The sequence below is a fragment of the Capsella rubella genome, unplaced genomic scaffold, assembly GCF_000375325.1.
Source record: "Capsella rubella cultivar Monte Gargano unplaced genomic scaffold, Caprub1_0 scaffold_1, whole genome shotgun sequence".
NCBI classification, from domain to species: domain Eukaryota; kingdom Viridiplantae; phylum Streptophyta; class Magnoliopsida; order Brassicales; family Brassicaceae; genus Capsella; species Capsella rubella.
In genome coordinates, this window is record NW_006238923.1 from 2,211,378 (window position 1) to 2,224,816 (window position 13,439).

Sequence of the window (13,439 nt, forward strand, 5' to 3'; positions counted from 1 at the left end):
AAACATAACATTATATGTACTAAAAAATTATAAATATGTCTAAGAATAGACAAATTTAAAATTCAAAACATAATAAAATGTTAATCGGAAATAATAGTTTACCTGTTTGACAGAAAAAAGAAAGAAAAAGATTTTCATATTTTTAGGTTGATTATAGACTGACTATCAATTAAAACAAAATATTGCATCGATATTTCATAACTGAAATCCTTAAGTAATCAATGATTAGAGAATCCTAGTACCTAATTAGTCAAGTGGTTGCACCAAATCAACGTTGTTGCTCCTCCGTGCTGACTTTACTAGTTCCACATTCTGTTTTCAAATTTATGTTTGACGTCCACTAACTAACTAACTCACACAAAGCTCAGTTGCTTTCCCCCTTAGTCCCTGTGTGTGTATATATATATATCTTCATCCCTTTCGTCTGGACTCAAAAACCAGATAGCTTCAACACTACGATATGAAGTCTCAGTATCCAACAAATCTCGGGCGAATCTACGCCTTATCTATCATTTTCCTTCTTGTTTGTTGCACTTTTCTTGCTTCCCTCGCTTCCGCTGAACTTCACGTCCGTGAATTCGTGGTAAGTTCAGCTTCCTTCACTTGACTAGTATTTCTTTTAGATGAATTAATCACATTCACGTCCATGGTTTGAATCAACGTGACCTAGATCGAGGCAAAACCAGTGAAGAGGCTGTGCAGAACTCACCAGACCATCACCGTGAACGGTCAGTTCCCCGGTCCAACACTCGAGGTGAGAAATGGTGATTCGCTAGCCATCACGGTCATCAACAAGGCTCGCTACAACATCAGTCTCCACTGGTAAAAATAAACAAATGATTCAATTTTTTGGTTGATAACTTTTCATCCAAGAAACAAACATGTTGATGTATGCTCTGTTTTTGGGGACAGGCATGGACTACGACAGCTGCGGAACCCGTGGGCTGATGGACCAGAGTACATAACTCAATGTCCGATCCAGCCGGGACAAAGCTACACATACAGAATCAAGATCGAAGACCAAGAAGGTACACTTTGGTGGCACGCTCATAGCCATTGGCTTCGAGCCACAGTCTACGGAGCTCTCATCATTTACCCTCGTCTCGGTTCTCCTTACCCTTTCTCTATGCCTAAACGTGATATCCCTATTATTCTCGGTAATTTCATCAAAACTTTACACTTTATTTATACACAAACAAGTTTAAATTTATGAATAAGTATATTAATCTGTATTTCAAGAGAACAGGGGAATGGTGGGATAGAAACCCTATGGATGTTCTGAGGTTAGCCCAATTCACAGGAGCAGCACCAAACGTCTCAGACGCTTACACCATCAATGGCCAACCCGGTGATCTCTACCGCTGCTCTAAGCCAGAGACCCTCAGGTTTCCTATTGTCCCTGGCGAGACGGTTCAGCTTCGTCTCATCAACGCTGCCCTGAACCAAGAACTCTTCTTCACAGTTGCCAACCACCCGCTCACCGTGGTCGAGGTAGATTCTGCTTACACAAAGCCTTTCACCACAAACGTTGTCATGCTCGGTCCAGGTCAGACCACAAACGTCCTTATAACCGCTAATCAACGCCCTGGCCGCTATTACATCGCTGCACGGGCCTACAATAGCGCAAACGCTGCTTTTGACAACACCACCACAACTGCTATCATAGAATACGTTAACGCACCTAGTGGACAAGGCCAGATCACACCCGTTTTCCCGGTTTTGCCAGGGTTCAATGACACCGCCACTGCAACCGCTTTTGTCAACCGTTTGCGGTACTGGACGAGAGCTCCAGTGCCACTCGAGATCGACGAAAATCTATTTTTCGCAGTTGGGTTAGGACTAATAAACTGCGCCAACCCGAACAGTCCTCGGTGCCAGGGACCAAACGGAACGCGGTTTGCTGCAAGCATGAACAACGTCTCATTCGTCCTTCCTCGGACTAACTCTGTGATGCAAGCCTATTACCAAGGAATCCCCGGGATTATAACATCAGATTTCCCGCCGGTTCCTCCTGTTCAATTTGATTACACAGGAAACGTAAGTCGTGGACTTTGGCAACCCGTAAAGGCCACAAAGGCCTACAAGCTTAAGTACAAGGCCAATGTGCAGATTGTGCTGCAGGACACAAGCATTGTCACCCCTGAGAACCATCCTATGCATCTACACGGGTACCAATTCTATGTTGTAGGGTCAGGTTTTGGGAATTTTGACCCGAAGAGAGATCCGGCTAGCTTCAATCTGTTTGACCCACCGGAGAGGAATACCATCGGAACCCCTCCAGGTGGATGGGTGGCCATCCGATTCGTTGCTGATAATCCAGGTGAATTGATCATTGCTCTAATCTTCTTGATTAGACGCTCTATATAAATTAGTCCAATTGTTTTTTTTCCTGACAGTTGTTTGTAATTTAAATGTTGTAGGAGCATGGTTTATGCATTGTCACATTGACTCACATCTAGGATGGGGGCTGGCGATGGTTTTCCTAGTTGAGAATGGAATAGGTCAGCTCCAGTCGGTGCAGCCTCCGCCATTGGATCTCCCAAGATGCTAAATATGGTCGTTGGATTTCTCATTTGATCAAACGTATCTCATGTTTGTCTCGTTTTTAGGTTATGTGGGGTTTTCGTAACCACAAAGCTTCTTTCTGCGTGTGTATATACTGAGAGGAGTCATATGTTAATATCATTTGGAACTAAAATGTATTTGCGTCCTCTCCTAATGAACGTACTAGAGTGTTTTTTTAGTTTCCCATGAACTCTCCATTACACGTTCATATCTCAAACCAAAACAATTTACAGTATTAGCATTTATCGCTACCATAAAATTTGAAATATATTTATTATGGCTACCAATATATTAAATACTTCTAGATGCTCCAATATTAATATTTCATCTTACAATTTTTTTTTTTTTTGCAGAGGTTCTTATTATTTTTGGTTAAAATTAACTAAAATTATTCTTGGGACCTTTTCTTATAAAAACAAGACCGTCCTTTTTCCTATTTTTTTCGCTTTTGTGGTTTCCCATTTATTTATTTATTTTATTTAAAGGAAAAAAATCTCAGCCAGTAGATATGATAAAAAGGATTTGATTACTGAGCATGCATTTGGAGACAAGTCACAAAATTGAGACCAGAGGAACACAAATGTTAAGTGATTTCATCAAAGGTCTGGTGGATCGTTGCTTCTCCACCTCCAATGGCTTCCCTTTACCTCAATTCCTTACTCCCGCTTCTTTCTTCTCATCCCCAGAAACTTATAGAACCTTCTTCTTGTTCTTCCTCGTCTTTGTTGAGCACTTCCAATCGTAACGAAGTTGCTCCTCTCAAGCCGATTGTCATCAATGGAGATCCACCCACTTTCGTCTCTGCTCCTGCTCGCCGTATCATTGCAGGTTCGCTACCAAATTATTCTGAAAAGTTTACATCTTTTTTGTTTAAAACGACAACAAAACTAAGTTGTGGCTATGCTCTCACAGTTGGGGACCTTCACGGCGATCTGAGTAAAGCCAGAGACGCACTTCAGTTGGGCGGCGTCTTGAGCTCCGATGGACGAGACCAGTGGATCGGCCAAGACACTGTATGTCTTCACTTTTCTGACCCTAGTGGAACAGCAGAGTTTCAGTTTCTGTTACATTAGTTGAAAGTTTGGTTTTTAGTTGTCAAGATAAGAATATGCTAAGAATTAAGATGATATACTATGATCGATTTTGATTTCCCGTTAGCAGTTTATAATGAGATATCTCTTATACTGCCTCCTATTTTATGAGTTCCTCCAAAATTACAGGTGCTAGTTCAGGTAGGAGATATATTGGATCGTGGTGATGATGAAATTGCAATACTTTCTTTATTAAGGTCACTTGATGTTCAGGCCAAGGCTAATGGTGGAGCTGTTTTCCAGGTTTTGAATGCTATCTTACTTGAATTTGATTAGTATGTGTTACCAAAAACACACAGCAACTTGTGCACTTTGCACATTTTAATTTACTGAGGAGCAATTCATTTCTCCAATTTTAAAGGTTAATGGGAACCATGAGACGATGAATGTTGAAGGGGATTTCAGATACGTGGATGCGAGAGCATTTGATGAGTGTACAGATTTTCTTGACTACTTGGAGGACTATGCACAAGACTGGGACAAAGCGTTTACTAATTGGATTTTTGAGTCAAGACAGTGGAAAGAAGATAGGAGAAGTTCTCAAACCTATTGGGATCAGTGGAATGTAGTAAAGGTATTACATGGCATCATTTTGCTGTGTCCTTACTGAGTTTTCTACATTTTCTCTACTTGTCTGTTAACCAAAAGCCTTGGGAAACTATTAGGACAGAGGCAAAAGGGAGTGATTGCAAGGTCGGTCCTTTTCAGACCAGGGGGTCGATTAGCATGTGAACTGGCGCGTCACGGAGTTGTTTTGCGCATTAATAACTGGGTCTTCTGCCACGGTGGTCTCCTTCCTCACCATGGTAAGAATAAGCAGTCTATCTCAATCGTCTCAGTGCTGAGGGATGTGTTCTTTTAAATTTCATCATGCTTATGATGTTCTTGCGCAGTTGCATATGGCGTAGAGAGGATAAATAGAGAAGTCTCTACGTGGATGAGAAGTGCTACTAACTATGAAGACAGTCCTCAGATGCCTTTCATAGCGACTCGTGGATATGACAGTGTGGTCTGGAGCCGACTCTATTCAAGAGAGACTTCTGAGCTGGCAGACTATCAAATTGAGCAGGCAAGTTGAATTGAATAACCAAAAATCTCAAAACTGATAACGCAACAGGTATCATCATCAGCTTGGACTACTGTGATTCCTGATTGTTTTTTTATCAGGTAAGTAAAATCCTCCGGGACACTCTTGACGCTGTTGGTGCCAAGGCAATGGTGGTCGGGCATACTCCCCAGTTATCGGGTGTTAACTGGTACATTTATTGAACTCCATTCCAAAAACTTGTAAGAAATCTTAATCACAAGATCCATACAGTTCTATAATGGAATACGGTTATCTCTTGTTAGTGAATATGGTTGCGGCATATGGAGAGTTGATGTAGGAATGTCCAGTGGTGTTCTTGACTCTAGACCAGAGGTTCTTAACAATCTCAGTGGTTCTTGACTCGTCGCCTTTATGTCTCTGTTACACGTGGAGATGATGACTGACTCTGTTGTTGTTTCTTCAGGTTCTAGAGATAATAGGGGACAAAGCTAGAGTCATACGGAGCAACAGGGACACACTTCATGAACTTCAAATTGCAGATTACATTTAAAAAGCTTTGAAAGACGAGAACCAGACCCCCATGTTCAAGATTCAAACTTTATAAGCCATATATTTCATGATGAACATAAAAACAGGGCAGCAGAAGCTAAAGAAAAGACCTAGCATATGCAGTTGGATGAGGCCAGACTTTTGAACTCTATGTATGTACGTATGTATATATATATATATCTGTATGGATGAGTCATCATAAACATACTATAATCATCAAGTAAAAGGGTTTGTATAGCAAAAAAATACACTGGTTAGTATCACTTTTAGAAATACTCTTGTTACCAAACCATATGTGGGATTCTGTGATGACAAGTAGCTAAAAATTAATCAAATGTCTTTACCGATTCTGCTGTACCAACACTCGAGAAAACGAACATTGAGAAAGATCTTGAACGGAGAACAAAGTATTGAGTTTGATATAAATCAGGAGAGTTGAGTTATTGAGAAGTGGATCTCAATCTTCGAAGCTGATCAATCCAACGATCCTCATTAACATCGGAAGCCCAATCAGGAGCCATTCCAGGGAACGAGATTGCGCGCATTGCCTCCATAACCCTAACGGTATTCTCCTCCATTAACGGTGATCTTCTACGCCGTTCGTCCTCTTCAAACGCTCTACGGATCTCCGATTCCGTCTCCATCTCCGCCTCTTCTTCGCTCTCTGCGTCTCCGTTTATGCTAATAGAAGAGATCCCTTCCTCTGTTTCCGGAATCATACAATGGCCGTTGGAGATGCCGTGGCTGAAGCCATCTCCGCCGATCGGATTATAACTGTCTTCCACATCGCTCCCGTCGTCATTGGCGGTGTCTAGATCGACGGCTGAGATCGGCTCGTAATAGTCTTGTGGATCGTCGACGGAGTTAGAGTCAGAATCGCTCCCGGCGTTGTTGTTCTCTGCAAATAACGCATCCAGCTAACTAATTAAGCAAAGCAGACCCCAATTCCAAAAATCCAGAGATAATTTTGACAACAGAGAGAGAGTAAAACGAATCTGATATCCGAATCCTCAAACGAAGTAAACAGAATAAGGAGCAGAGAGAAGAACCTTCCATAGGATCACTTGAAGCGAGGTAGAGAGTAGCTTCTTTTGTCGGAGGTGAAAAAGAGAGAAGCCACGACTGAGTTGAGTTGACTCGGATCTAAAAAAAAGTACAGTGCTCATCAAATTCATAAATACAAAAATGGTCCTTAAAAGCCCATATTGTATATAGAAGGCCTACCCTTTGCGGCCCAAATATGAATCTTGTTTTTTTTGGTAATCTTATTATATAGACCTTGGTTTTCAAAGTCAGCTATTAACAAGATCGTGACACGTGTTAATTATAATTGATAAGATATTGACGCATGTCGTAACTAATTTTGTTAATATTTGGATAATATAGAAATATTATTAACCCTATCGAAAAAGAAAATATATAAAATAAATATTATTAATAAAATATACAAATAACCTAATTTCAGTTATGTCAATTTGGTTTATCAATAAGATAGGGATTTAAATTTTATAATTAACAAGAATATATGACGTTTTTTGTTTACAGAAGAGAATTAAGGTTTAAACTTTAATTTTACGATTAAATCAGGTTATTTGTTGGTTTGGGTATATAAATGATAAATAAGAATTATGGTTTATCTTTATAAATTAAAATTATGGTTGAAGTTTAACAATTAAACGAGATTATATGTCGAAACTTGGTTATTAAATTTACTAACTCACGTGATCATGATAAGTGTCAAGTAAAATCATAAGATGTTGCAATATGGTATATCTACTTTTTAATATTAATATACAAATAGATTTTTTAAACAACATTAAAAATTTAAAATAATTATAAAAAATTAAAGAGAATTTTTGAGAAATACCCCTTTTGGTGTATCACTTTTCAAAAATACCTCATTTATCTATCCATTTTCAAAAATATCCATGTTTAAATATGAAAAATTTTAAAGTTTTATATGGTTTATAAGGCACTTCTATATAATAACTATTACTTGGAAATTTGATACAAATATTTTATAATGTTTTAAAAGGTTTTAAATCGTTTTTACAAGTTTAATAAGGTTTTTAAGTGGTTTTTAAAGGGTTTATAAGGTTTTTAAAAGGTATTTATAAGTTATTTTACGCTATTTATGAAAGATATATAAAAATTTAAACATATATAAAGGTAATTTGTGTGTATATTTATAAGTTTACACACATATTTGGATAAATTTCAATATTTATAGTGTTTTTTTTTATAAAGTTTGAAATAGGGGTATTTTTAAAAAATGGTATGGAAAAAGGGTATTTTTGATAAATTAAAAAGTAAAAAAATTGATATTTATATTAAAAAAATGTGTAAGCTTATATATTTAGACACAAATTATCTTTCTATTTGTGTAAATTTTAAATACCATATAAATACCTTTTAAAAAGGGAGATTTGCACAACTAACCTTTATTATGATAACCTTTTTTACAAATACCCTCTCTAGGTGTTCATTTTCAAAAATGCCCTCTTCAATGTACAAAATGACTAAATTACCCTCCTTTATTATAACCCATGATGATAAAAGGAATATTCTTTCCAACAAAAAGAATATTCCTTCCGAAAATTTTCCCGCCAAAAATTTTCGGCAAAAATTTTCCCGCCAAAAAATTTTCCCGCCAAAAAAATTTTCCCGCCAAAAAAATTTTCGACAAAAATTTTCCCGCCAAAAATTTTGAGCTAAAATTTTTACGCAATTTCTTAAAAAAACCTTGTGACTAATAAATCTTGGTAGTGGTCAGGTTTGGACCTTGGAGGACACAAAATTATCTGAGAAATATTTTTGAATTATACGGAATTCGAATGTGGGTGAAAAAAAAAAGTTGGAAAAAAGTTTTAAAAAAGAGAGCTCAGGAGGGTGGCGAGTACATCTGAGAAATCAGAAGAATGCGAAGGACCCAACCAACGCTTATGCCAATTTCATCACAGCTCTGTTGCACCAGCCGGGAATCGAACCCGGGTCTGTACCGTGGCAGGGTACTATTCTACCACTAGACCACTGGTGCTTTTTGATTCTTTACCAACATTTATGCTACTAATAGACCGCATCTCTACCTCTGCGTTTATTTGCTAATAGACCGCATCTCTCGTCCACCATATGTAAGTTGTTAATAGAAAAACAATCTGTTGCTCAACTTACGAAGATTGTGAAAACGAGGCAGCTAGATAGAGCGGACAGATATGCCCAGGAAGTAAAGATATGTGTGTATCGTTTAAAGTCTGGCATGTGTATGTTTTGTTAAGTGATTATTGTAAGGTTTGGAAGGAACATAGTTTTGTACAACTTTTACCAAAATTTCTCGACGACGACAGCATCATCGACAAGTTGGACAAATATAATCTAACATAACAGTCGTAGAAAACCTGACAAAAACTAGTTTACAAACAAAAAGAAAAGCAGGATCCTTAAGTGTGAAAATCTCCTAACCCTTTGTCATTTTTTTCAGGTAGTGTTTGAATCGCCATTCAAGTCTTGAAAGAAAGATTTGACCCCTTCATAAGTTGACCAACAGATTGCTGCAGCAGGAGCATGGAAGAGCATTCTCGGTAGCCATCCCCTTAGAAGTCCTCTGTATCCGTCTTTCTTCACTATCGTTCTCAGTACATCGCTGATTGAACTACTAGTGAAGCGGTCGCATCCACACACACCCTGCATATCACCACAGATGATTGAGGCCATATTTCACACATTTTATAGCAAACAAATATTATTTGATCCTTCCTCATCTTTCACCTCATAAGATCACATTTGAAACGAAACAAATTGAAAACATATCTCCTACATTCTGTAAATGCTATTGTAATAATACAAGTCGTGCCACAGTAAGACTGAATTAATAATAGGTCAACTGGGAAATGTCATTGCCTGAATCCATGAAAACACAATAGACATGCCAACCAGAAAAGCTACAGTTAGCAACACTGAAACCAAATAACTACTCTTCTTTCAACATAACACGCAACTACTCTACAGCAGCTCTATGCGATTGTCAGACCTCAAGAAACTTAACCTACCCACTACTATAAAGTTATGTTGAGCTCTAGCACATGATTACCATCTGTCTGCCAGTCTGATAGGTCTAGCACAAAATACATCATCTAACGACTCAAGGTGAAACATGACCGTCTAAGAAGATTTATCCTACACACAAGTATGAGTTTGAAGACTAACAGCAATATCTAAAGAAGCAATCTCAGCACTGCACACATCAAGAAGCATAACACATCTATCGTTTACCAGTAACATAACCGTGTACCTAATCCACATAGCCTATTATTTTAATCCAAAGCTGAAGAAATAAGAGACAGAGCAAACAATCCTAGAGAGAAGGAATCATTCACCTGACATTGCAACTGCGTCTTGACAACATCAAGCGGCGTAGTGACAGCAGCTGCCAATCCTCCAGCAGCAGCTCCAGCGGTGGCATGAACCAACCAACCTTCCTCATCATTAACTCTTTCCGGAGAAAACTCCATCAATCCCTTCTTGGCAGCCTCGTAAGTCGCAAAGTGAACAGCAGTAAAAGGCGCGTTCATCAAAACCGTCGTCCTATAAGAAGCATAGAACGCACCAATCCCTTCCTCACGCATAACTCTCTTGACACAATCCCAAACTCCTTTATAAGTCCCTTCACCCATTTGCAACCTCTGCTTCACCATATCCATGGGAGTAAAAACAGCATCGCTTGATATAGTTGCGAAAACGCCGGAGATCGCATGAGCGGCGGAATTGTTCTGATTACCGGCGGATAAGAACTTCTTCGATACCTCGTAGAATGAGAAGTAAACGGCGTGGGCAGGTCCAGCGCCGAGACCCATAGCCCAAATCCCGCGATATAGAGCTGAAGGTCCTTCCTTTTGGATTATCGAACGGAAGGCTTGTCGGATTCCGACGGGTTTTAACGGACATGGTCGGAGAGCTTGCATATGGGTCTTCACGGTATCGACGGGAAACATCGCCATGTGTTCAACGGAACCAGCAATCGAACCGGCAATCATGAATTGCCAGAATTTAAGACCGTCATGAGCGGTTTCCTGTTTAACATCCGGTGACTGAGAGACCGTTCGGAGATCTGGTTCCTGGAATTTGGGAGCGGTGGTAGCCTCCGTAGCCATGTAAGGATTTGGGCGTAGATCAGGAGACACTTGGCACTCGGCGGCGGAGATAAAATCTTTGGGTGAAAAGTAGGGTTTTTGATGAATGTTTGAAGCAAAATGAGACTAAACCGGAGTTGTGAATCACCGACGAAGGAAGACGGCGGTGAAACAGGCGTGATGGGGAGATTAGTGTGGTGGTGGACTACATTATCTCATTTCATATAGTTTTTGTTTTTGTTTTTATATTTGGGTTACCAACCTCCCTTGATGTCGTCAAAGGGTTTGAACTTTCTTCCACAATTTTTATTTCAGGTGGAAAGTTCGAACCGGAACTTTGTTACTCTAAGAAATTCGAGTCTTTGATTGGTTGACGTGTTCATTTTTTCATTCTTTTTCTCTTTTGTTTTCTCCTGCTTTTGAATTGTAAAGCTGATGAGAGAAAAGATAGTGATTTTGGACAGAGAAGCTACCAAATCGGTAAAACGATAGCTCAAACGGAACAAGCACAAAACAATACATCGCTTACGTCTGTCTCGCCACTAGGAAGTTTTACCTTTATATGTTGACACCACCAAGAAAAGTTATGGGCAATACTTACACATGATTATCTGATTAAGAGTTCTTGGATTAGTATCTTTACTGATCAACATTAGAAACAGTTTGGAGCTCTTATTTTGCTACATATATACGAGGCATGGCATATTGCCAAATTCGGGGATATATTTTTTGCCATTAGCCCGCTCGTCGGGAAAGTTGTTCCTGAAATGTGCTCTCAAAGATCTTGTCAGCATTTCCAACCTCAAAGCCATCGCGTCGATGTGACTCTCGTATCTGCGATTTTGTAGGTTTTAGAAGTATCAATTCAAAATGTTGGTATATCATCTTAATATTGTACTGGTAACTGAGAGGAGTTTTCTATCCTCTATGCAATAAGAACCAAAAGAACGCATCCGTTCACAGTTAGCGGAATCAATCAGAGTCGTCACATACCTCGCTTTCAGGTACATTTTGGTATTTGGGAAGCACAAGGCGTTCGGCAAACTCAATGTATGAACAAGGGATGGATTTGGTGACACCATCAGAGAATTTGAAAGAAATTGAATCTGCTACAGTTGAACTTTGCAGCAAACCACCATCAGGGCTAACTGAAAAAAGTAAGAAGATATGTATTGTAAACCAAATTAGCTTAAAATCTAATCTATCTTTTAATCGGGAAGTTAAGATTCGTTGTGAAACCTTTAAGGACTCCTCCTTCAGAGTTCAATTTGAAACTTTTTTCTTCTAAGAACTGATTGAGCTTTTTAATTTTGTTTAGAGTAGACTTAAGCCGATGGACAGAAATGGTTACATGGTTAAGTGCATAGCCATTGACAAGGGTCCATGCTGCATATTCACTTTCCCTGTAGTTCAAGTTAGCACAATACACCTTCAGTTAGGAGTCACTCACTTTCTACCTTGATCTATCAAAACCAGGATAATTAAGGCCATGTACCTAGCCAATTGCTCAAACTCAGAAGACAGAGGCTTTTCCCAAGTTAAGGTACCCAAAGCACTAGAAAGTGCAGCATACTTTTTCCCATTGGGCGATGCTTGAGTGTATTTTTTGATCACATCCTAGAAACAAGAGAAGTCATCTTCAAAACTCATAACACAAACAACCATCTAGGGTCAAACCACTGACAGTATTATTATTACCTGAGTCTGTGAACTCATCTGGTCCACAAGGAGCTCTGAGATAAAAACTCTTGGTAAAGGACCGTTAACGCCGCTTCCACCAGGAATAGCAGAAACATCAGGAGGTGAAAACCACAAAGCTCTAAGCTTTTTGGCCGGAAATTTTAGCTCATCCATCGGAGTATACCCATAGTCAAGGAAAAAACTTGCAAGCGAGTCAATCCCATACCCACGAATCTAAACACATTTCAACAGACAAGAGTCCAAAAATGAGCAACTTAACTTCGTTAAAAAAAGTTTAAACTTTGAGACTGTACTTAGTGAAGTGTACGATCCCAGTTCTTGGAAGCAGCCAAAATAAAGAGGGGATTAAGGAAATTATACCCCAAACGTTCTAAAGGCGAGATGATCATAGCAAAGTTGGTGGCCATCAACGGATCTGACAAGTTCCAAGACGGATTTAGGGGTCGGGTTCCGATTCAGGTAAACCGTTTCCATCTGCCCTAAGACACTCCTGAAGAAAGATTCAGCAACCTGATCAAGTGTAAATACCAAAGTTATCAATTCAAGTAGGCAAGTTATCAAAATAACAGAAATCGTCAAAAAAAAACAAAGTTTTGAAATCATTCATGACCTAAGCAAAAGAACGAACCTTTGAAGACGATCCGTGAGTATCATTGTTTGATGGCATCGAGGAGTCTCTTCCAGAAGCAGCGAGAACAGAGAGATCGCGTTTTCCGGCGGAGGGAAGCCGAATGAGAGATCCAGCAGAGAAGGGAACAGAGAGTGTCGATCGTAACGAAGAAGGAAGAGAGCAGTGGAGAGAAGCTTTAATGGCGGAGGAATGGAGTGAAATCATGGTAAAGAGGTGGAGATGGGTGGAAGGTTTTTGTCGCCGGGAAGGGTTGGATTAGCGAGAAAGCACGAATCCATATTAATGGAGCTTTCGTGATCAACTTCTACTTCTCTCGTAGAGAGAGTCGTGTCGTATCACTCTATCATCTGATTAGACGTGGCGATATTATCACTGTGATGATTATTTATTTTTTTGGTTGACATTACTATACTTTTATTTAAGTTATAATTTGTAAGTTTATTGATTTTCAGAATTAGAAAGAACCTACGAAGTGTGTACGAGGTTCTTTACTTGGTAACCGAGCAAAGGAGTTGAAACCTCCGATGACCTTGAAATTGGATTATCGATCAAACCCATACTTTGGGATGGACAATATCAGATGCCTAATGGGCTTTATTTTATCTATAAACGGTTTCCTACTGGGCTTCTTATTATGATCTTGAATATTAAAAAGGGGCCGGAGAAAAATCGACTTTAGCGGTAATAATAAGAGTTGAAACGGTATACTTTGGAGGCAGTAAAACTGT

General features: G+C 39.2%; 5 protein-coding genes and 2 non-coding genes across 8 annotated transcripts; 2 read left to right on the top strand and 5 right to left on the bottom strand.

Moving 5' to 3' along the window:
• The first annotated feature begins 454 nt into the window (after positions 1-454).
• Positions 455-2,727, top strand: LOC17899056 (laccase-3). The gene is made up of 5 exons (XM_006303566.2): positions 455-583; positions 671-822; positions 913-1,157; positions 1,247-2,320; positions 2,421-2,727. Exons 1-5 carry the CDS (start codon positions 461-463, stop codon positions 2,549-2,551), a joined length of 1,725 nt encoding a protein of 574 aa, XP_006303628.1. The 5' UTR covers positions 455-460; the 3' UTR covers positions 2,552-2,727.
• Positions 2,728-3,110: 383 nt separating this feature from the next.
• Positions 3,111-5,545, top strand: LOC17897033 (shewanella-like protein phosphatase 1). Of its 2 annotated transcripts, XM_023790149.1 has the most exons (9): positions 3,111-3,393; positions 3,478-3,578; positions 3,786-3,899; positions 4,018-4,230; positions 4,327-4,462; positions 4,550-4,725; positions 4,824-4,912; positions 5,007-5,076; positions 5,168-5,545. In XM_023790149.1, the coding sequence occupies exons 1-9, from the start codon at positions 3,198-3,200 to the stop codon at positions 5,252-5,254; spliced, it is 1,182 nt and encodes a 393-aa protein (XP_023645917.1). In that variant the 5' UTR covers positions 3,111-3,197; the 3' UTR covers positions 5,255-5,545. The 2 variants fall into 2 exon arrangements, with proteins under 2 accessions (XP_023645917.1, XP_023645919.1); XM_023790151.1 differs by lacking the exon at positions 5,007-5,076 and having other exon boundaries at positions 4,824-4,943; positions 5,168-5,259.
• A 28-nt stretch (positions 5,546-5,573) lies between these two features.
• Positions 5,574-6,413, bottom strand: LOC17897750. The gene is made up of 2 exons (XM_006304824.2): positions 6,303-6,413; positions 5,574-6,151 (listed from the first exon to the last, which is right to left on the bottom strand). The coding sequence occupies exons 1-2, from the start codon at positions 6,307-6,309 to the stop codon at positions 5,694-5,696; spliced, it is 465 nt and encodes a 154-aa protein (XP_006304886.2). The 5' UTR covers positions 6,310-6,413; the 3' UTR covers positions 5,574-5,693.
• A 1,717-nt stretch (positions 6,414-8,130) lies between these two features.
• Positions 8,131-8,216, bottom strand: LOC111828784. The gene has a single exon (XR_002832545.1). It is a non-coding gene; the product is annotated as a small nucleolar RNA snoR114 (small nucleolar RNA).
• A 3-nt stretch (positions 8,217-8,219) lies between these two features.
• Positions 8,220-8,290, bottom strand: TRNAG-GCC. Its single transcript has one exon. It is a non-coding gene; the product is annotated as a tRNA-Gly (tRNA).
• Positions 8,291-8,493: 203 nt separating this feature from the next.
• On the bottom strand, positions 8,494-10,672 carry LOC17896783 (mitoferrin). Its single transcript, XM_006306076.2, has 2 exons — positions 9,627-10,672; positions 8,494-8,934 (listed from the first exon to the last, which is right to left on the bottom strand). The coding sequence occupies exons 1-2, from the start codon at positions 10,398-10,400 to the stop codon at positions 8,728-8,730; spliced, it is 981 nt and encodes a 326-aa protein (XP_006306138.1). The 5' UTR covers positions 10,401-10,672; the 3' UTR covers positions 8,494-8,727.
• Positions 10,673-10,911: 239 nt separating this feature from the next.
• Positions 10,912-13,085, bottom strand: LOC17896649. The gene is made up of 7 exons (XM_023789247.1): positions 12,709-13,085; positions 12,441-12,590; positions 12,078-12,293; positions 11,875-11,996; positions 11,619-11,782; positions 11,373-11,527; positions 10,912-11,213 (listed from the first exon to the last, which is right to left on the bottom strand). Exons 1-7 carry the CDS (start codon positions 12,913-12,915, stop codon positions 11,115-11,117), a joined length of 1,113 nt encoding a protein of 370 aa, XP_023645015.1. The 5' UTR covers positions 12,916-13,085; the 3' UTR covers positions 10,912-11,114.
• Positions 13,086-13,439: the final 354 nt, after the last annotated feature.